The following is a 23,366-nucleotide window of genomic DNA, read 5'->3' as shown; positions in this document are numbered from 1 at the left end:
CCCTAAATACTACTACTCAAAGTTGTCGAGCGTCAAATGCAGATACTCTATGTAAACTGGCGGTCGTTTGTAGAGGGGTTACCTCACAATCTGTCTGTAGCTTCGTTGTTTTAGGGAATGCAATAGCTGTAGTTAAAATTATGCTAGGTGTATGAACTGAACTCTTGTATGCCTCGAGACTGCTCACTGTACTCCGCTCGTACATGATGTATGAGCAATTTACAATTTGAAAAACTCCCGGGGCTCTCACCTGTTTAGGCAGATGCTCCAACGCACAAGTACTTCGGAGTATTCATGGCGTGTAGTCGTTACTCAGTGCAGTCACCCCACCTCAATATCTCACTGGAACTTCTGATTAAAGAATGAGAACCCAACGTGAGTCCTGCAGAGCTGGTATCCTTGAGCATACAAGCTGATGTCGGGCGTCGAGAGATTTTATGCTCTTATACGAAATTGACCCCAATTTCCAGGTGCTGTAATCTGCCGGCATAGATAGCATCATTTGCTAAAGTGTTGAGTTAGAAAATATGCATTGAAGACCGAAAATTGCTCCAGTGTAGATATTTTGGTTAACGAGATCACAGAAGAGCAAAACGTGTGGAGGGCTTTTGTGTATGGAAAGAGATCTACAGGGTCCGTACAAAAGGTATCGGGACTGGTTCGCTGTAGCCTCAACGGAGCTGTGGATGGGAGTCCTACCAGTCGGTTCGGTAGAGGGGTCCCCCACCACTCAGGCGCACTTTAGTTCAGTCGCCTCCGGGCATGCGTTGAGGCAGGAGGTGGATTTTTGTGGCGTGTGATTGTTTGTGGTGTCGTCGCGCCAGCATGGAGCGCACCGTCGAACAAACGCTACGCTGTGAAGTTTTGCGTTAAACTCTGCAATCCGCGTCGGAGACCCTTGAACCCATTGAACAGGCTTATGGGGATGATGCCTTAAGCCGCACTAGAGTTTTTGAGTGGCACAAAATGTTAAAGGAAGGCCGGGAGCTCGAGCACCGCGTCGAACGCCCGACGACCTCTCGAACCGATACTCAGGTGGCCAAAGTGAAAAAAGTTTTGGACTCTGACAGGCGTTTAACCATCGCCCTTATCAGTGAGGAGACCATTCTTTCAGCCGGAACTGTCCACACCATTGTAACAGACGATCTTGCGATGAGGAAAGTGTGCTCGAAGCTGGTGCCGGAAGTCTTGGGTGAGGAACAAAAACTGTCGCGGGTGGAAATTTCGCAAGACATTTTGGACTGCTTCCTTGAAGATGAAGATTTTCTCGATAACGTTATTATTGCAAAGGATAGCTCAAAGGATATCGGTTCGACTCCATCGTTCAAGCAGCGACGTCAGAGGCTCTCAAGTGTTCCGGAAACAGACTTCCAGCGGTCTTTTACGAGTGGTAGACGCACCGAACTGAGTGTATCGATGCAGGAGAAATGTATTTTGAAGATTATTAAGTAATTGTAATAATAACTGCAATTCATTTTGAATTTTGGAACCAGCCCCGATACCTTTTGTACGGACGCCGTATTCCACTTTCACTGATACCCATGCAAAACCCTTGGAACTTTTTTGTCATCCCGATGATGCTCATTCTGTGAACCGAAATGTTGATTAGTAGTGATGATCACCTGGTCAAAGGGAGACTTAAGATGGACCTTGAAAACCATTACACGTTGCTGTTGGTCTTCTAAGAAAACTATTATTGACAGCCTTAGACATAAAAGACATTGGCATTAGAGTAAATTATTCTTTAGATCTGCATTCCATGCCATTATAAGTTTTTCTTTTCCTCCCTCTATCTCGAAAATCCACCGCCTTTCTGTAACCGTTTTCAGCATTCCCCAGCCTCACTACACATATGTATATCTTTTTCGTTCATTTTCCTGCCTCCTTTGAATTTATCCTGACAAACTTCTTCCACGAAAAGGACTTAGCTGCTCTTCCTTCATGTCATTTTATTTACCCCACACGTTTCCATATCCATTTCTTAGAATAGTCAGTTATACCTCTTTTTCTTTATCCTCGAAAACCAATTTTCGGTGCTACACCCGACGCTACGCTCGATAATAAAGTGTTATTTCCGTCTTCGCGTAAGGTCCCTATTAACGGCTTTCTTATCCGTTTACATAAATATGTATGTAGCTGGCTCAACTTCTCCTATAAGGTGTTCATACTACTCTGCCTATTATCGTCTAAAATACTGCCCCATTTGGTAATGGGGTGTCATCAAAATGAAAATGATGTAAAAATGTTGAAAGAAATATGATGTCGTGTGAATCAATAAGAGTTACACAAAGATGAAAGTACACCCTGAAAGTAGCACTCCCGTCTGCTGAATGAAATAATTCACCGCGCAGTAAAATACTAATCAATAGCTATAGTGAACTTCAAGGCTGTGTTTAACTCTGTGTGTTGGATGACTGCGATTGAGAAAATGAAGACATGCGACAGAAGACCTGAAGACAGATATAACTATTCTGGACAAAATTCTCTCCGGTTTATTTAATAAGGACTGAATGATAGCAGGAATGAAGCATTTTTCCAAGGGAGCTCTCCTAATTTCTTATTGCCTTGCCCATTTTCGCCTAGAATGATTCCAAATAAATGAATTTCTCTACCAAATCTAACATAAGCTCCCCTTCTTCAGTGTTATAATTGGCCCTCTTATTTTGTACGAATCTCATTACTTGAGGTTGCTGTGATTTATCTTCGCCGCATGACTCTCCTCACACTGATTCGATGATATGTTTCGCAGTGACATCAGTCCCTTGGTCGAATGGTCAATGAAAACTTGATCATCCGCAAATATAACTGCCACAATCAGTTCTCCGCTTACTTACATTCTTACCCTTCCCATGCTGGTCTACCGATCTCCTCCACATATACATTGAAAGCACCGAGTTAACTTGTATTCTGCTGCACTCCTCACGAATTCCAATTCCGATTCTGCGTACGAAGCCCATGCTTGTGGAGTCTGACAATGAGGCCCACAAAGGTTTTGAATTATTCGCCCATGTCCTCAGTCGAATCCTTTGTTTAGGTATGAGAGGCATGTATATGCCATTAACTTTGACAATTCTACTCTGTCGAACGTTTTATTGGATTCCGTTGTTTGTTGGGTAAGATTTAATCACTTTCCCTGTGACTTCTCACTTCCTGTAATTCCCCTTCCCCTCAAAACACACAGTTACATGCCCATTCGACTGTGGCTTCGTGCGTGGACATCCCTGTTGTATTGTGAGGATGTGAAGACAGACTTTGAGCTCGATGGTTTCGTATTTGTTACGAAAATTCATCGAAGTACCTTCATGTTTGACATGAATGCACCCCTGCTTTTACGACCATTGCTCCATAAGAGGGAAGAGACTAATTGCTGCAATTGAACCTTATTCATCGTAGACTGTCATGCTTTTTCGCAAATTTGTATTTTAAATTCATGCAAAAACAAGCAATAGCCCCCTTTTTCACAGCGGTATTATATAAGCCGGAATTGCCTTCGGGGAAATCAGAAAAAGCCCTGAATGCGGTGCAAGATTCGGGAAACCCCGTTTAGAACGGTGTTCGTTTTAGTTGTGAGACCGGTTCGTCGATCACAAGCGCTAGCAAAAAAAATTATACCTGGCCCGACTTGGGTGTTACCAGAGACGCAAACTTAGAAAAGGGAGGACGAACAAAGATGGTGCCTAGTCCTCTTCTCAGCACTTGATTACGCATGTGAATTTAAATTCACAGTCATTGCAGTTAATCACTCGTTTCTGACATTTAAAAGTATGAAAGGGACTTGTGAAAAAGTATTTATTTAAAATTATTATTCATAACTTTCCCATGTCTAAGAAACACACAGCTTCCGAGAACGTCGCCTAATGAATCTCCCTTTTGGTATTACTTAAATTCAAGGAAAATATTAATTTAAGAATGATAATTGTGCCTAATAAAATAGAATTGGGAATTATTGATTTTGAGGAAGTATTACATTTCTTAAAATATAATCGATATACTGTCTAGAGGAATACAGTAAATCGAATTTTTTTAAGGAAAAACGTCGCTCATTCCGGGCAGTCGTCTACGTACGTACGAGATATAGATATACCCTCGTATATTGATAGACGCTTCTGTAGTGTGAGATGGGGTAATCGGGAATAGATCGTGGATGAGGACTTAATTCTTGGGTCAACTATACGAAACATTATATTTTTAAGGATATACCTAGAAGTGTAGCTTTGAAATTTGTTTTCGAGATAGAAATTATGAACTAAGAACTTCTTTGCCCTCTATGATTTCACATGGGCGGCATTGAACGGCTGTCATGCATGGGTGTTTTGCATCCTATACCATGTAGATGTATTTAATGTATCAACGAAACAAAATGTTAATACCTGATTTGTGTTGTTTCTGGTCAGGTAACGCCTAGTATAGCCAAAATTTTGTCGAAGTACCCCGCCGCTTCCGAAATGGGGAAATTTTGGCCGTTTCTCAGCGTGAATCTTACAGGGGCCAAAAGATTAGATTTTCCCATATGATAGGTGAATGTTTATCGAGTTCAGCATTGAGATTTTTTTTTAATTCAGACTTAAGTTTCCTAAAGAAATACGTATGCCTGAATGAAATTTCCAGATGATTGCATGACTACTATAACTTGTGTAGTATTTACGTAGCTTTCAACTCGCTAATAAATACTGGTCATTGATTAGAGGAATGCCTTTCGAACATAAGTAATAAGTGTAGAAATAAATAGAAATGTTATAAATGTACAACGATGTAATCAGTGTAAATAAAATAGGATAATTAATGTAACAGCAAACTTATAGTTAGCGTAGAGCAAGTAAATCATAAAAAAGCCATAACAGATACAAAATAAAAAAAATAAAGAATGTAGATAATGAATGTATCTGTGGACGTAAGAGGGGTAAGCATTTGCAGAAACCCTCAACATGTACACAATTTGGGGGTCAAACATCTGCGGGAGCGGATATTTTTTGTTGGATTTCATGAAATGAATTGAAGTGACATGAATAAAAGGATGTATCTTTATCACACGAAGGGAAACCAAATTATGCATGACCTATTATTGCTTTAGTGACTCGCGTTTCAAGGACCACATCTCCGAATAGATATTATTTTCGTGGCTTTTTTTGGGCACCCCAGTTTACACGATCCCGGTTCATCGAGAGCCTGTTGTACTGTAAAAATCGGTTTATAATTTATCTGTGGGGCATTTGAATGCTAGTATGAGACACAGGACAAATCATAAGTGTGTGAGACGTCTGGCATCCCTGGTGTCCATACATGATGCTCTCGGGTGTGAGTCGCATCGATGCAAACATTCACTGTTGCTATTAACTTCAATTAATAGCTCTCTTACAATATTCTGTTAAGATTCACATCGTCCACTGATTTTGATTAATTGTATGGTGACCTTAGTTGTCATGGGGAGCATGGAATTTTTCAGTTTCAAGGGAATTGGCGTAAGCTTCTGCCCTGCTACAATTTTGAACAAATTCCATAAATAATGCGTGGACATAATTTCCTTGGTGATGTGTAGAGATGCCTTGAAATATTGAAACTCGTTTTAAAATAAATGTCTGCGGAATTTCTAGGGATATTCTGTAGAGATTCATCGAGCGTTCGGTAGTGATTCCTTAAGGCGCGAACACTTGGAGCTTCCCTTATTTCTACAAAATTTCTGACCAAAGTTGTATTTTGCTTATAATTCCGTAGGAAAGAACTTCGCTCAACGGAAATCTTTGAAAATTCCGTTGAATGCTGAGGGATTATTTACCATCTACGGAAAGTTTTTACGGAATTTCTTGGCTGGGTGAATTTAAGGAAAATTCTTTGTTTTTGCTACTAGCACGCCAGACGGATTGCGAACTCTCGTTTTCAGTATTCATCACTCTGATGACGTTTATGAGCTGTCAGTTATGGAGGGAAAAAGTAGTTAAAGGCAGTATGTTCGCCTGGAAAAAGATCGGGAAAAATCTAGAAAATTTTGGGCCTCCCTTTTATTTTCAGGTAATGTTAATGTTTTGCGTTTGAAAAGCGTTTCGTAACTAAGTAAGTAAGAAACTTGTCTCACGGTCATTTCTAGCGATTAAGTACTACCGGATTAGGAATATCTTCTAGTTTTAATACGAAATTTTCTTGTAGCTGCGAAAACTGCGCGTCTTCTAGTTGACCGACGCCGATTAATCCGCATATGTTGTTGCCTCACTAGGTGTTGGAAACAGATTCGACTCTAATATTATCGACCGTCTGCCTTGAAAGTGTTGAGTAGATTAATGAAAGTGTTTCTCCCTATTCTATCATGTTTTAGAGGCTTTTTTATATATGTATGCGGCAGCGCAAATGCATGGTAATTTATGATCGAGGGAAAGCGTCGGCCTTCACCAGTTGAGTGGAGTAATTGACGTTTGGTAATTTGGTCCTAGCTAGGTATTTTTGCCGTGTGCGCACAATACGTTTACGGAGCAAAACAGGCGTAGACTTCGTGCTCGTAATCTTCATTGTTGGTACTCAAACAAAAACCGTAAAAAACTGCAGTCTGCACGCTAATTCACTTGGTCCAGCGATGTTCCAATGTCTTGATCCTATCTCGAAAATTATATTCCTTGAGGCCTACAAAATACCTGTTTACTTCTGCTGTTAGTTCTTTGTTTGAAGGGATTCTCCGGCTACAGAGGAAAATTTTAAGCCGAGGGAACAGATGGAGATCTGATGGAGCTAAATCTGGCGAATAAGGCGGGTGTGGCAACAGTTTTTATCTTAGTTCACGTATTTTTGCCATGGTGACGACACATGTATGGGCGCACATTGTCTTGATGAAAGATCTTCCCAGCCAAACCTGGCCTTTTTTCGTGTTTCTTTTGCTTTAGTTGGTCCAGAAGGTTAGCGTAGTATTGTCCAGTAATTTTTTGATCAGTGGGAAGATAGTCCATCAACAATATCCTTATCGGATCGCAGGAAACTGAATCCTTCACCTTTCCCGCCGACTGTAGTGGCGTTGCTTTCTTTAGTGGTGGTGAGTCAACATGTTTCCACTGTTTTGCCTCTGGGGCATAGTAGTGGAGCCAAGGTTCATCTATGGTCACAAGCAGGCGCAGAAAATCATGTTGGTTGCTCTTAACACGGGTCAAACATTGTTTGGGAATTTCCTTTCTGATGCGTTTGTGATCCTGCGGCACACATCTAGTAGATAAATTTCTCTTCTCCATTTCCACTGTTATAATGTGATATGCCCACTCAGATGACATCCCTACAGCTTGAGCGATTTCTTGCACTTTGTCGGCGATCCTCCATGTTCATTTAATGCACTTTTGCAATAAAATCTGGGGTAGTAGCACATTTTGGCCGACCACTATGTAGATCATTTAAGCTGTCCCGATCAAACTTAAACTCGTTTTTCCACTTGGAACTGTTAAATATGAAGGGGCAGGATCCCACAGAGTGATCTGAAAGTCAGCATGAATTTCCTTTGCTTTCATACCTTTTTTTAAGAAGAATTCACCGTAATCATGGCTCGAATCTCAGTTTTTCCATCTTCACCATTCACTGGATGGGGAAATCATTAGAGAGGCGTCCGCACGAAAGATCTCATACCAGAGCCCTGACGCGTTACGTGTTTACTTATAAAGAATTATCTATTACTACGCGGGAAAATCTTGCGCTAGCGCTGACATCTGGTGGTGATTCTGAGAACCTTTCAAACTACCCTCTTAATTCTTAGTGTTTCCATAGATTGAGATTTTCTCTCGTCTTTGTTTGATTAGCGGTTTTTTCGATTGAAGATATTTAGCATAAGTTGTTTGGCTATCGTTTCTCGACTGGAATCGGTAACTCGACCCATCATTTTCAGCTTGCTTTCCCCGATATCAGGTGGTAAATGCCTCAGCAAAAAGTATTTCATTAATTTATATTAAATTCCAATTACCTAATTGCCGCAATTGCTCAAGGGTGGTAAACTAATAAGGCCTTAAATATTTAAATTAAAAGGGGAAAAACTACTTGGGTTGTAAAAAGTTATTTTAACTTCCAAACAAGTTTTTTCCTATTTTAGTCCATTAACAACTGTTAATGAGAACTATGTATTAAGGAACATCAATCAGAAATAATGTTATGTTCATTCTTATTCGTTTACAATAATGAATTTTACTGAAAAATGTTGATAAAAAGGAGGATACCATTCAGAGAGAATTTGAAATTATTTACCATATGCCTCTACTGTAAAAAATGTATGAATTTAACATTTTTAAGGTATTACAGCAATTATTTGCGCTAAAAAATAGTGTGCCAGCAAAATGTGTGCAAAATGTGGAAATAGTTGATAAGCTATGGTTTAAGTTTTTGTAGTAGTATTTAGGGGAGACGACCGACAGCTGAGGTCATTTGCGCCATAGGGGATGGACGGGAAAGGATGAAGGGCGGAGAGAAACCCGGCGTCGGCATTAGCCTACTCTTTACGAAAGGGGCAAAGGGGTCCGCAGCTTAACGTCCCATCCGACGGACGGCGTACTCACTCAAAGTGCCCTCCACAAAGCACCTCAAGTAGGGATCGAGATACCTCTGAAAAATATTCAACACCGCCGGGATTTGAACCCAGGCCCTCTTGGTGGGAACCCAGTACGTTAGCCCTGATTTCATTTTTAGATTGAAGTAGAGGAAGTTTTTGCTAAAAATACCATGCTGAATAAATAGGTGTTAAATCCGTATATGAGGTCTGTCGAGAAGGTATCCAGCCATTCAATATTTTGAGAAAAGTAGCCTACCTAGAAAAATGAGGTCCTAGTCCCCTTGGGACTCACATTTATCCCAGTGTCTCTTCTACCTTTCAAAACAATCAAAAAAGTCTTTTTTCGAATGTCATCAGTTGCTTTGTTGCATTTTCTTTTTTCTTGTCAACGTCAAGAATTTCATACTACAGTTGCAGGGGACTTGCTCCTAAGTTGCAATGGATGATCCAAGTTTTCTAAAGAGATCATAACTGGAGGTGAGCCATTGGTCTACAGCTATGACCCTGAAACAAAAGCCCAGTCTTCCCAACAGTCAGTTGGCGAGATTAAGGAGAATGCGACAAGACAGCTAATGACCATTCCAAAAAAAGGACTTTGAAGGTGACTAAGGTCTCATTCTTCTAGGTAGCCTATTTTTCTCAAAAGATTACATTTCTGGATAGTTTCCAGACAAACAGGACAGGAGAGTAATATGCAGGAAATCTTTATAGGTTGTGCCATTTTGTGACCTCCTCCTGTTTTAACTGTGACATGTATCATTTGAAAATCAAATGTGAGGAAAAGCATTAATCGTTAGGACATCAAGAAAGTGCATATTTGACATATGCTTTATTTGTAGCCATGGTTTCGAGGAGCACTCACATTACTGTCAGGTGTAATAAAGATTAATTTTGTGATTTTATATGCTGCATGTGATTATATTTATTTTAAAATGGAATTACCTCTATTAGTAGTTCACCCCTTTTAAATAGTTTATAACACATCTATGTTAAATTTTCATTACAATTCATTTAAGTATTAAAATCTTAGTAATCCGTTTTCTTTTTGCATATATTTCCATTAGATGACACATGTCCTGAAGGCCTTTTTCGTTGTGGATCAGGGCAGTGTATACCTTTAAGATGGAAGTGCAATTCCAACAGAGATTGCCCTGATGGGTCTGATGAGCCTCCTGACTGTGGTAAATATCATTGTAAAATAAACTTCATTTTTCTCCTAGCTGCTTCAAAATTGTTTTTCTGCACACCATAAGTATCATGAATTGGCACTGTCGCATATTGATTCATGATGCATTGGATTCCATGAAACTAAATTAATGATGTATTGATGATGTCTATAAGGCCTTTAGGGGTCACATGTGTGTGAAGGTTTCATAGCTCCTGCATTAAGTGTTAGAATCCCCTAATTTAATACCTTACATGCACCTATTAATAAATTATTCTATCATTTTTGTTGCATGCCCCATAAAAGTACAAAGTAGAATATGCATTAATAAAATTTTAAGAGTAGTAAGGCTCTCGCAAAGCGCTTGTAATAAAAGTAAAAATTGGAGCTGGTAAGTAGTAGTGTAGGATACTGGACCTTAAGGGAATACTGAAACATGAGGTGATGTCACTGTGTTTGCCGTTTGAGTGGCATCTGAAAACTAAGAGGTAGCATGATGGACTTACTCTCTCATGCAAAACTTTTTGGTTCCTCAAAATTGTGTGAAACCCAGTCATAAGTTATTTCATTAAATCTGCTGTACCTGGGTAAAGATATCTGAATAACCTTGCATTCAAGTTTTAGTAACTCGTTACCCTCAAAGAATTTGCATGCACAATACAGCACAAATGAATGAGCAATTATTTTAAAACTGCTTTAAAAGAACCTAGTCGAATTGAAAATTTTGTTTGGTATACATCAGAACTGTTTCTATCATATTTCAAAAAATGTTCATTAGTAGTAGTAGCTTTAAGGGAGGCAACCGACAACAGATCATTTTTGCTATTTGTGATGGACACAAAAGGAGGAAGGGTGGAAAGAAATCTTTTGCGGCATTAGCCTACTATTCTTAATGAAAGGTGCCTAGGGGTTCGCAGCGTAATCTCTCACCCGACGGACAACATACTTACTCAAAGTGCTCTCTAGAAAAAACACCTCAAACAGGGATCAGGATACCACTGAAAAAATCTGCCAGCTCCAGGAATTGAATCTGGGCCCTCTGGGAGGGAAGCCAGTATATTAGCCTCCACACCATATCGATCCCCTCAGAATGTTTGCTACCTAATAAACACTAAAACATATTGATTTGAAGCAGCCTAAATAAGAAATACGTGGTTTGAACCCAGATTTAAAAACATCTGAATAATAATTGCCGGGGTTTACCCCTGGTTTCAAAATTGTAAAAATATATGTAGTCCAAATCGAGTCAAAAAGTTTAAATACCAAACCTGGGCCCTTTACACAAATTGAGTAGTTTCGGGTGTGATGTGGTGGACTTCAAACATTAGAAAGAAAAGATAGTAACAATTTTCCTCTGGATAAGTTAAATAGCACGACCCGGTTTCGATGTATGACATCATCTTCTGACTGATGGACCTGAAGATGATGTAATACATCAAAATCAGGCCATGCTATTAAACTTATGTAGTGGATTATTGTTGCTATCTTTTCTTCACTGGGCCCTTTAATATTTGTGGTCTCAAACTTAGGTTGAAGGGTGTATATTTTGCCTTTACTTTCTCAAAATTATGATGGCATACTTGGATTCTGAAATTTTGTATGCCGATAACTTTTTAATTCGAACATGCATGGTCACTGCATTTACTTCTCAAATGAGAAGGGAGTGCTTCAAATTAACCCCAAAGAAGACCATCAGGTTTTAAATTATGAATTGACAATTGATCAAGTCATTGTGCGTAACACAGGCAGGTATGATTGCATTTGAAATGAATATTATAATGTTTATAATTGAAGTTGTTAAAATGAATAAATCTTGCATTTGTCAGGAATAATTATATTTTACTTTTTAATCCTTCATAAGCAGTAGGAAAACAAGCCTGTGCAGAGCAGTTTCAGTGTGTCATCAGTAAAAAATGTATCCCACTGGGTTGGATATGTGATGGAGAGTCTGACTGTGGGTTTGGACCAAATCAGGTGCGAGATGTTTCTGATGAAGATGTACTAAGATGTGAGTGTTTGTATGGTTTTATCTTAGTGTTTATATTGTTAACTTTTTCTTTATCACCGAAGCCAACCTTTTACCTAACAAATTGAAATTATTTTGCTTTGAATTTTTAGGCTCAAAAGGAAATTCCTGTCCTTCTAATTTCTTCCGCTGCAATGATAGTATTTCAACTTGCAAACCTATTGTTAGTCTATGTGACAAAAGGTCTGACTGCCAAGACCAATCAGATGAAGGAACATTTTGTGGTAAGTCGTCTCTTAACATGTTATCCACCATTCAAAGTACCTACATGACTTTTGGGTAAATATTTTCTTCTTTTAGCTCATATTGACCTAAATTGATGTGATCACTATAATTATACTCAGAAAACATGGATCATGAAAGTAAAAGAATAAACAAAATTATAAATTATTGGTGATTTTATTGTGTAATGCCTACTTTCTTTTTAAGTACATTTTCATTAGGATTTGTGAGATTAAAGTTCAACCTAATATATAGCATACAGTATTGAGTCCTTTAAGGATTAGTGTTCCTTAATGTGGATGACCATCATAAGTATTCAGTTTATTCCTAATATCAGCCTCTGATTGCAGACTTTTGGTTGTTAATTGTTCAAGTTAACTCTTTATGTTAAATGTTACATACATTCTGTTAACTGATTAAAGTTAAAAGTTTAATTCCAAGTATATTCATTTTAGTTGAATTAAATCAGAATCAACCTTTAAACTTGTTTCAAATTAATTCGATATAAATATTTACTTTCCTGCAAAAACTTCAAAAATTTTCCCATTTCTCAAGGAACAAATGAATTATTATAAAAGCTAGCGATTATTGCATTTCTCCAAATATAGCATAAGTGCCTTGTTGAGGTATTTGCATCCCTTGAAACAAATTTTCCTTATGAAGATCCCTTTTGTATATTCAATTAATCTTTAGTGTGTCAAGTTTTATGGTGTTTGTAACAGCATCAATGTGTTATGTTGAAAATTAAACAGGAAACTATATCAAGGAGCTAAGAGTTACTAGAAATTGAACTTTTTAACTTGATTTGTAAATGCTTAATGCATTACTACACTAATTTCATTTTAACATTGGTTTATTGCGATAAATTCTCTTCTCAATTAGGCAAAACTTATCTGTCAAATAAATCATACATAATGGTTAATCATTGTGTATGAAAGGAGTACAACTGATTGCAAAATATGTGTATGATTCAATCATGGAAATGGTTGAAAAGTGATGGACCTTGATCAAGCTTACATTTTTTGTATTGAATCACTTAAGTATCTCCTGGAAATCAGGGTGTTTTCATTTAGTCTGTTTGGTTTAAATCCGTGAAATGAAAGTATGCAATATATCTTAATTAACAAGGCTTCCACCATTGTTATTTTTTCAGTCATGTAGTAAACTTATTGTTAATGTATAATATGTATGCAAACTTGAATAATCAATGACGTGAGTAATTTATGTGGACATTTATAATTTCAGCCAATACATCCATGTGCAAGAGCATCAACTGTTCACATGGATGCAAGCCCTCTCCTAAAGGTCCCTTATGTTATTGCCCTGAGGGTAGGCAGCCCAATGGTACAGAATGTATTGGTAAGTAACACTTGCAATTTTACATTCTTACCAAATATTTTGACACATTTGTGTTAAACTGGTGTTTATATGACTGATATGCTATATTCTGAATTCTCAGAACTGAAGTTCTCAATTTCAACATTAGTGAGTTTGCCGTTATTTCCCAGTAGACTTCATTACATGTTCTTGATTGATGAAAATAGAGGAACATTATATTAATGTGGAATCTTTGCTGCTTCCTTCAAAACCTTTGATTTTTTTCATGCTGTTAGGACATATATGTTAAACACAATTTCTTTGGTAGTGCTCTTTGAAGGCTTATTTTTTGCTATAATAGTTGATGAGCTCAAAAATAATTGCATAAATCTGTAGCAATGATTTTTTTAATAGTTGTGTAATAAGAAATTAATAAGAGTAAAGAGATAAAATAGCTGAATAATGTTCAAAATTTGTATTTTGGTGGATATCTCCTTTTGACTTGAACAACCAAGGTTTTCTTAGCTATTTTTTGTCAGCTGTAAGGGCTGAGCAGAAAAACTCTGGGAATATTACTATCTTGGAAAATGGGGGAGATTTTGTGGTACTGGAAAAATCGATATTTAAAACATTTTTGGGAGGCAAGTTTTCTGCCTGTTATTTTCAGATTTGTTTGAAAGAGTACTAATTTATGCAAATGTTAATTTGTTCGTCTTAGCAGTTCTTGCTCTTCTTGGGCGAGAAACTCTTTTACCATTGATGTTATCTGAATTGAGATTCTACAAACTGAGGCAGTGGTGTTTAATGTGGAAATAAAATTATCAATAAATAATTATTATTATTAAAAAATATAATTAAAAATTATTGTTGTGACAGTTTGGCTCATTTTTACTGTGAATACCTGTATAGATTAGAGGAAATGTTTGGGGATCGAGATGGTGCGGGGGCTAACGTACTGCCTCCCCACCCTGAGGGCGCGGGTTCAAATCCCGGCGGTGTTGAATATTTTTCAGAGGTATCTCGATCCCTACTTGAGGTGCTTTGTGGAGGGCACTTCGAGTGAGTACGCCGTCTGTCGGATGGGACGTTAAACTGCGGACCCCTTGGCGCCTTTCGTAAAGAGTAGGCTAATGCCGACGCCGGGTTTCTCTCCACCCTTCATCCTTTCCTGTCCATCCCTTATGGCGCAAATGACCTTAGCTGTCGGTCGCCTCCCCTCAAAACTACTACTACTACTAGGAAATGTTTAATTTTGTTCTTTGGTTATAATCAATATTATTGTGCTTAAAAGTGACTTTCAGGCTCAATCAATGATAATGAAAAATTTTAAATGTGATATATTTTTAACATGTTTACAGGTTTTAAGTTAATAGAAATACATGCTCATTATATTTTTGTCACGCTGCTGTCTGAAAATTGCTAAATCAAAATAGCATCTTCTGGGAGAGTGGCCACTTGTTGGCCTTTTAAGTTGCTGTTTTTGTAACTCAGAGACTGACATTAATTATCATATTTGTTTGCCTCAATGTTAATGGATGTTCTTTGTTATTTCAGACTTTGATGAATGCCAAGTGGATGGGATTTGTGATCAGATTTGTACAAATTTGCCTGGAACATACAGATGTTCTTGTGTAAATGGTTATGAGCAGCTAAACCACACTTGCAAAGCAATTAATGGTAAGTTCAAGGACATCATTTGGGATAGCATTTGTAAAATGAAGCATTTGATATAAATAATATTTCACCGGTTTTTTATCATAAATGAGTTTTGTAGAGCCTCTCATGAAGGTGATTAGAAAATAATCAGTGAGTAATAAGTTGATTCAACATGGTAAATTAATCCTTTCTGAGGGCATATTTTTTATCTCCATAAGGCATAAAAAAATAAGAAAATAGAGACTTAAGAAAATGAAAAGTTGATACAGCGCAAAATGAACGAGTACTTTTAAACTATTGTAAAATTAATCAGTTATGCTGCAGCTGTAATAATTTCTTAAATCAACTTGTGGTCATCAAAGTAGTTAGTGATAGAGAAATAAAATGTGTTTTTAGTTTTGTATATTCTGTTTCCTTTTCCTTGCACATTGTCCCACTGATGTCAGCGCAATCTTCTATACTCCCTATCCCCTCCCTGTCCCTTGCTGTGCTAAGAGGTGCATATCCCTTATGCATATCCCTTGGAATGTGCTGGGGGAATGAGGGTGTATGATAATGTTCTCTTGGCAGCTCGATATGTGAAATAGGTCTGGAAGGTAGGAGGGAGGTTTTAGGAGGCAAAGGGAGTACTTTATTACAAAGCTGAACAAAGCTATTAATTTTCGTTAGTTCACTGATGGTGGTTCTCCTCCTGAAATTCTGTTGATGGTAGTCCAGGGATAGTGAGTTGGACTACTGACCAAAGGTTCTGGGTTCAATTCTCAGGCATTACTCTCTGGGTTCCCTTAGCTTCACCCAAGCTGCGTGATTTTTTGGGTACCAGATCTTCCTGGGAAACCATAGGTGTCACAGGGAAAGGATCTCCTCTCCCTACCCTGATTTGTGAGTTTCATGTACCATTTGGCTGACTATTGGGTGAACTCTACCAATACCTATTAAGCTGACTTTTGGGTTGATTACTGTGTATATGGTTTTTTTATTGTGTATAGATCCTTAGGTCATTGTATTAAAGGGACTATCTTAAACATTATTTAATGAAATAGCTGCACTTCTTAAATTTTCAGTCTGCTTCTAGCATAGTTAAGATGTAAGCACTTGAAATATAACCTGTGGTCTTCTATCTCCAAAGGCACTTGGCTAAATGAAAAAAATCATCTCTCTACCCAATTTCAAATGCTTCCTCCAGCTTATTGTGGTTTGATCCAATTGGTATTAACAATGCTTTAAAACCAATACATACTTTTTTATGTATTGGTTTTAAAGAATTGTTATTAAGGCTATTAAGTATGATATGTTAATAAGGGTATATCATTTCAACTTTTTATTAATTAAATATGCTCTTCCTCTTGGTATTGTATTTTATTTTTTTAAACAAAAGACTAGTGCGATAAGGTCTTCATTATTTCTACCCTGCTCTGGTTGACTCCAAGCGAACAGTTCTCAGGCATGCTTCAATGATAATAATGATATTTAATGTATTTCAATTTTGGGAACTCTTTAAGCAGTAGGTGAGTACCCTTAAATTTATGAACTGCTCAAATTGCAGTTCCTGTCAATTTAATACTGATGGCAATGAAAATTACATGTACTATTTGCAGATATAAGGCCATGTAACATATGAACTACTTAAAATAATGTACAGTTTATTAATTAGAAAGCATGAAATAATTCATGCATATCACTTTTAAATATTTTTGATGGTTTTCATTTATACTCTATGCATTTTTGTATTTTTCAGTGCCCCCTAATGATCCTGGTGCTCTCATTTTTGCCACTGGCCAGGACATTCACTGTATGAGGCTGGATGGCAGTGAATGTGACAAAGGAAGCAGCAAAGGAGTGGGAAACCCAAAAATGAGAGCAGTAGGGGGATTGCATGAACAGCACCATACATTTGCCCTTGATTTTTACCACAGAAACCAGTCTCTATGCTACACGCACCACAATGTTTCCCAAGTGTCTCTCCGTTGTGCATTAGTCTACAACTTGGATGTTTACTGGGACCCACCATTGCCTTCAATGTTTTCTTTAGAATGTAAGTTCTTAATTTAAGTTGGCATGACAGAAATGTATGTAATATAACAAATAGTGCACAATTCAGCCATTGCCTACTGACTGTTAATCTGATAAGAATTCATGAAAAACTAGTCGGTAAGTAAATATAAATGTTTGTTGGATATCTTTCTGATATCCAACAAATATTTATATGGCTTAAAACTATAAGCTGTATTAGGAAGCATTACTGGATTCTCCTGTTTTTAATAACCTGAACCATTCTGATCTAGTCCCATCAAACACAGATTAATAGGAGTTTTACTGTTATTCAACATTCATTTTCATTCACCATTCATTCATTTTCCTAATTTAGGACATGATGTTTGAGAAGCATCTCTATCTCCTAAAGTTAAACATTTAGTTTTTAAATAAGCCTTGTTGCACCAGCATTGTGTTGACGATTAGTTCCTTGCCTTGTATTATAGCAAAAAGTTTACATTCTACTGATCACAAAAAATATGCATTTCTAATATAATGCATGTTGTGAAGAGTGAATGAACCGGGATATTCACAATCCAAGAGTATCTACAGTGTGTGTCATTTCGCTCCAAAATTTAATCTCTTATATATTTAAATACTTTTCCTGCCTATATTTTAGTTATATTATTGGCTTCTAATGATGTGAAGAATGGATACATTAAAGCTGATTATAATATTCTAATGGATGATAATTTTATGCATGGAATGGCACATAACTCAGCACTGACTTGTAAATAATTCAAAATTAAAATTTGGAATTATTATTAATCAAAAAACTCACTCATTTCAGTTTATGCAAGTAGAAACCCCTGAAAAGAACATGATATGTTTCTGTCAAAGACATTTTGTTGTGCATGTAAAATCTTGAAACAGGCATCCAAAAATATTGGAAATTAAGTAATTCTTATCTGTATTATTATGATTAAAATTTACATGTGCAGATAAACAGTTTCTGGTTGCACACAAGTAATCACAAAAGATAATAAATAAAATCAGTCAGTAAATAAAAAGTACACTTCAAGGAAACTTCCAAGCTCGAATCTCTAACACAAAACAAGAATATCCCATCTCATTAACATCAATCAATCAGCAAGAAAAAAAAGATAAAATAAAAAGTTAAGCTGCTACATACTATATAATTTTACACCACATATCAATCAAATTTTTTATAAATTGCTTACATCTTTTCTTAAAAGTATGCACTTTGTTAGGAAAGGGCTCGAATAGTTTTGCAGGCAAGGTGTTCCAATCAACAATCATTTTATTTAGAAAAGAATCTATACCCAAAAAATATACTATATACTCAACCCTGCATGGCATACATGATGTAAATACTCATATGCGATAATGTAACCATTATCTGTTCTGCAAAAAATCATGAAAATTTTATCGCCCAGTCAAAGTGTATCTTTAAATTTTTAAGTCTTCTTAGTTTTGAAACATAAGAAATGATTAAGATTGTATGTAAATCTTAATGGAAATGGTAGGATGCATCTTAAATTTTTGGTGATAGCATGAAACTTCTCATAAATTGTAACCGTAACTTCTGATGCTATGGTCAAGCCTTTTTTTTTAAATTTTGCAACTGTTGAAAATACAATATCATATATCCATTCACCAAATGTGTTGGAACCAACATTGACATTTGAAGAACCTAAGAACTGAATCAGCATGAGGACAGAAAGAAAGTTGAACAAATCCATCACTAGTTTATTGTAATACCTTTTGTATAATTGATATTATAATTGAATTGTAATACAACAATATTGTTGTCAACTTTTTTATTTGCCTGGGTAAAATACAATATATTCCAAAATAAATGGAAACTCGACAAAAATTTCCAAATTTTTCCAAAAGAGTAATTGAATGGTTCAGAAATTTCTTAATGTTCAAAGTAAATGAGAGAAACTATTTCTTTCTTATTTCCAATGTTAGCAACTTATGTAACCAATGGAAAGGATCACCGCTCGCATTCGGAAGAACCATGCTATGGCAAAAATTCAGTTCTATTAGATAGATCATTACATAAGTTTCACCCTACTTTTTTAAAAGGTTAAAAAGATATACATATGACATAATGATGAAAATTTTTAAGTTTGTAAATATATGCTTGATTTGTTTCAGCTATGACCCATATTGCATTGGATTGGGTAAGCTTGAACTGGTACTTCCTGGATGACACACGGGAGATGATTTTTCTATGCAATGCCACAATGAAAGCTTGTATTATATTGATTGATGTGGATGTGAGTAAGCCCAGAGGAATTGCATTGGATCCTGCAAGAGGGTATGATTTTTATCTTTTGAGTTAATCATTCGGCAATTTAATTGCAGTATTAATCTGTTTTTCATTAATAGGAATTGGATTTTATGACCTTAAACTACTTGAATGCATATGCCATTAATTACATATGGTACATATGTAATTTATGGCATTTGGCTATATGATACATGTGGTATAAAAATTGGTTAGAATGTCATAAAAAATTGTGATAAAACTGTCATGCTTAAGAAAATCAATCATCTGTAATATTTGAGGGAAATATGCCATTATATCAAAAGTGGAAATAACCCATGAAAGGAAAATATTGACGTTAAGAACCGCTTTAAATTAAATCCTTGTTATGGCATATGAAATCCAAGTCCTACTGATGAAATTGGGATGGGAGTGGAGGATTTGCATGTAAAAGACTTTGCTGTAACCCATCCTTGAAGTATCACATAGTAAATTATTTTCTTGTCTTGGATTTGCAGTTATTTAAAGGGCCCACCTTGATACAATGAATTTCTCCTTCCAAATTGGCCGATCTCCTCTTTCGCAGGGGTTACATTCCTGATGACTCGTCTGAAGAAAAAAGTCAATAATTGATTGATGTTGCAGGAAGTATAGGGCTTAGTTCCTCCAATCCCAGCAGTAAATGATTGATGCAATAATTCTGTGTGGGTAGTGACTTCAAAGTAAATAGACAGGAAAATGAATTGAATGTAAAGAGAGGCGATAAAATGGCTGAAAAAAGCTCATGGAAATGAAGTTTATTCAAAATTAAAGGGATAGATATGAAGTTTGCTGTACCACAGGGGCAGAATATTACTATTAGCAATAAATAGAAAATCAATTGATGAAGGTGGAGTTACTAAGAGGGAAAAAGTAGAAAGATTAAAAATATTACTAAATGAAGTTGTATGAAATTCACCATGAATGACATGGTAGATGTTAATGGTAGTCATCTGGATGTTTGATACATAAAGGGAACATTTGGAGCATATTTTCCCTTACTGAGAGATTATTTAAAAATCTTTATTTATATTTCAATCATTCCAAACATTCATGGATTTGTAGTTTTTAAGTCAAGGCAGAAGTGTGATGCACTTTGCCTGAGATATTTTAAGTGCATAAATTGTATGAATTTACAATACTTTATGTATTGATATCATGTTTATGGTCAAATTCATTAAAAATGTTATTTTGGTATTAATTAATCAATATTTTATGGCCTTCATTTACCCTATCTATTCGTAAAACTAATCAATGCAATCACAATTGTACATGTTTTTGGTAAGAAGCATAGAATGGAATAGTATTTGTTAATTACATTTAATAAGTTAAACTAAATTACATAAATTGTATTCAATGTGATGAAATTACCTCTGAAATATTATCAGGTGATAATTTATGATAGTAACTTTAATGGGAAGTTGTTTATTTGTTTATTTTCAGAGGATTGTTTTGTTACAATTCACAATTTTTTAGACTCCATTTATCCATGATACTTTTTTTAATTCATGGAATAATAGTTTGATATTAAGTTAAATGTATTTTACACACAGCAGGACATATTTCCAATGTGTTTAAAATAATCTTGTAAAGGTTTAAAGAAAGCAACTCATATAATTTTAATTTCATTTTATATCTCAAGATGACTATCAGCTACATAAATGAGTATTGTTCTATTTCAGGCTGATGTTTTTTACCAAGTGGGGTGTTTCAGCTCCAATGCTAGAAAGAGCTAATCTAGATGGCTCCGAACGCACTCATCTAGTCAATTACAAAATTGTATATCCAAATGGCTTGGCTTTAGATTATCCAAATAAGCATGTGTACTGGGTTGATGGTTACCTGGACTTTGTGGAAAGAGTATCCTATGATGGTACAAACCGTCGGACAGTGAAGAAGGGATTTCCTGTGAGTGATCTACTATTTTATCTTGAAAAACATCTTGATCCTTAATTTTTGTAATTATCATTCAATCTAGTTGTAATTTTACTTTTGAATCTAATTGATTTTAACCGATTTTCATTAGGGTGCCATGTAATATGGTAGGATTAGTGCAATAGAAAGTTTCATTCCTACAAAGTGAAGTCTTTGGTCTGGTCAAAAGGGCTCAATGGATGAATGAAATATAATATCTTACAACGTAATAAAAATACAACCATTATTTTCAATCTACATTCAATAAGACTACTTATTATGAATTCAAGGGTAGAGATAATGTAATTTTCAAATGGTCAGTCAAACTATGTCTTATTTCTAACTTTAAGATGTTGTCATAGGGATGTAAGTATTAGTCTGAGGACTCCTCTTGAAATTCCTGACCTATTATTTGTAAAATTTAGAGCGACATTGAATTTTTCTTGCTGAAATTAGAAAATATGGCAATGGAAAGAATTACCCATGGGTTGGTTTCCGATTTCATCGCTTCTTTGAATATTTGACACCAAAAAAAGTAAAAAATTAAATGCAAAAATGGAAAAATTGTTTTTTTAAATTAAGAAAAGGTATATCAAAATGCCAGTTTCTTGTTGTAAGCTTGAATGAAATAGTGAAGCCAATGCCATGGATTTTTAAAGAGACTTCTGTTGCTGCATTAATTGCTGTCTGGCCAATTGAGAACACATTTAGCAGGTTGACTGCTGTGCATATTTTCATAAAATTTCTCCTGTGGTCAGAACAATACTTGAAGTTGTATGTGTATTAATTAGTATTTATGTAGGTAAAATGCAATTTGGAAAACACTTTAATTTATTTATAATAGTGGGAAGTTTATTCTAAGACACCAGCATATGCCATGGGGCAAATGTTTTAAATCCTGCTTCTGAAACTGAAGGGACTCCTTATATTGCAGAGAGGTAGTGGGAGGTGGATTGTTTTTGATGATTCATTAATGATAACCCCAATTAGTATTTATTTCCTCCTTTCAAGTGGAATAAGGTGTAAAGATTCTTTAAAGAAAAGCTACGAAAAAATTTCACTGAAATAGGTAGCCATTAATTGCCAAATATCACTGGAAATTTCCAAATTTGATCTGAGTTGTCAACTAGTCTCTTAATGTCAAACATAATATGTGTGTAACAGAGAATGAATGTAGCTGAATAAGTGTTTTAATACCTGAACTCTCTCTCTTAAAATGAATTGAACATTTTCTTGTTAGGTATAAATGGCACATAGTAACTGGCTTAAATTTAGGAAAAGGTAAAGAGGTGTTATTTCAAAGTGCATAGTCCTCAGTTTGAATACATATTGAGTGCTTGAAACCTTTCGCAGTAGGATTTAATTATGGAAATTAGAATTAGATTATGGATTTTAGAATTTTCATAAATATATCATTGGAATATTTTCTCTGAGGATTGAGTTGCCAATTTTGAATTTCCTTATGAAAATCAACAAGCTAATGAAATAGATTAGTGTGTTCACCTTGTTATGTTTTTGGACAGTTAAGAAATAATTATCAGAAATTGGAGAAGTCACATGACATTGATGAGAAGTATTTAGTGGACGCAGGTGTTCATTTAGTTGGGGGAAATGTGAGTTGACTTAGTTTCTGTTGATAAATTATTTATTTAAAGATGATGGTATGATATTATCAACATTTTAATTGAAAGTACGTCCAATGAAGTTGTGAAATCAGAGTTTTCAACTGGTTCAGCCATTTGGGAACTGGTTGAAAAATGTATGTTTATTTATTTACAGTATTCTTTATTATTTCAGGTACAAAATTTGCATGGAGTAACTGTTTTTGAAAATTACTTGTATGTAACCAGCTGGCGAAATTTAAGTGTTATAAGGTTGGATAAGTTTCATCCTAATGACCACAAAACCTTGGGAAATTTTCGTCGTCCTTTTTCAATCCATGTATTTCATAGGCAACGGCAGCCTGATGGTAAGTTGAATTTTCAGCTAAACACTTGAATAATTACTTATAGCTTTAAGTCAAAATTGGTAGTTTTGATTATCATTAAAGAAGCTGTCAGTGATTATAAAACTGTGTTTATAAGTTTTTATAAATGTTAAAAGTGGAGATACCATACTTAAATAAAAAATATAATCTAAATGTGTCAGATGATATTGCTTAATAGTTAACTACATTATTTTTGTTGTTGCTCTACTAATAACAGGAAACCTTTTATGTTTTGTATTTTTGAGAGGAAAGCAAGCTGTGATGAATGAT

General features: G+C 35.8%; 1 protein-coding gene across 1 annotated transcript in view; it reads left to right on the top strand.

Moving 5' to 3' along the window:
• The window catches only part of LRP1 (LDL receptor protein 1), a 206,232-nt gene that overhangs the window by 71,590 nt on the left and 111,276 nt on the right, over positions 1-23,366 (top strand). Inside the window, exons 2-10 of the mRNA XM_071592477.1 lie at positions 9,565-9,681; positions 11,527-11,673; positions 11,784-11,915; positions 13,159-13,272; positions 14,785-14,907; positions 16,625-16,921; positions 19,045-19,207; positions 20,878-21,103; positions 22,907-23,078. Coding sequence (XP_071448578.1) covers positions 9,565-9,681; positions 11,527-11,673; positions 11,784-11,915; positions 13,159-13,272; positions 14,785-14,907; positions 16,625-16,921; positions 19,045-19,207; positions 20,878-21,103; positions 22,907-23,078 — 1,491 coding nt within the window. The remainder of the gene's footprint in view (positions 1-9,564; positions 9,682-11,526; positions 11,674-11,783; positions 11,916-13,158; positions 13,273-14,784; positions 14,908-16,624; positions 16,922-19,044; positions 19,208-20,877; positions 21,104-22,906; positions 23,079-23,366) is intronic.

The sequence above is a fragment of the Hetaerina americana genome, unplaced genomic scaffold, assembly GCF_022747635.1.
Source record: "Hetaerina americana unplaced genomic scaffold, ioHetAmer1.1.p SCAF_5, whole genome shotgun sequence".
Classification (NCBI taxonomy): Eukaryota; Metazoa; Arthropoda; class Insecta; order Odonata; family Calopterygidae; genus Hetaerina; species Hetaerina americana.
The sequence above is the reverse complement of the archived record's forward strand: the minus strand, read 5'-3'. Positions and strand labels throughout refer to the sequence as shown.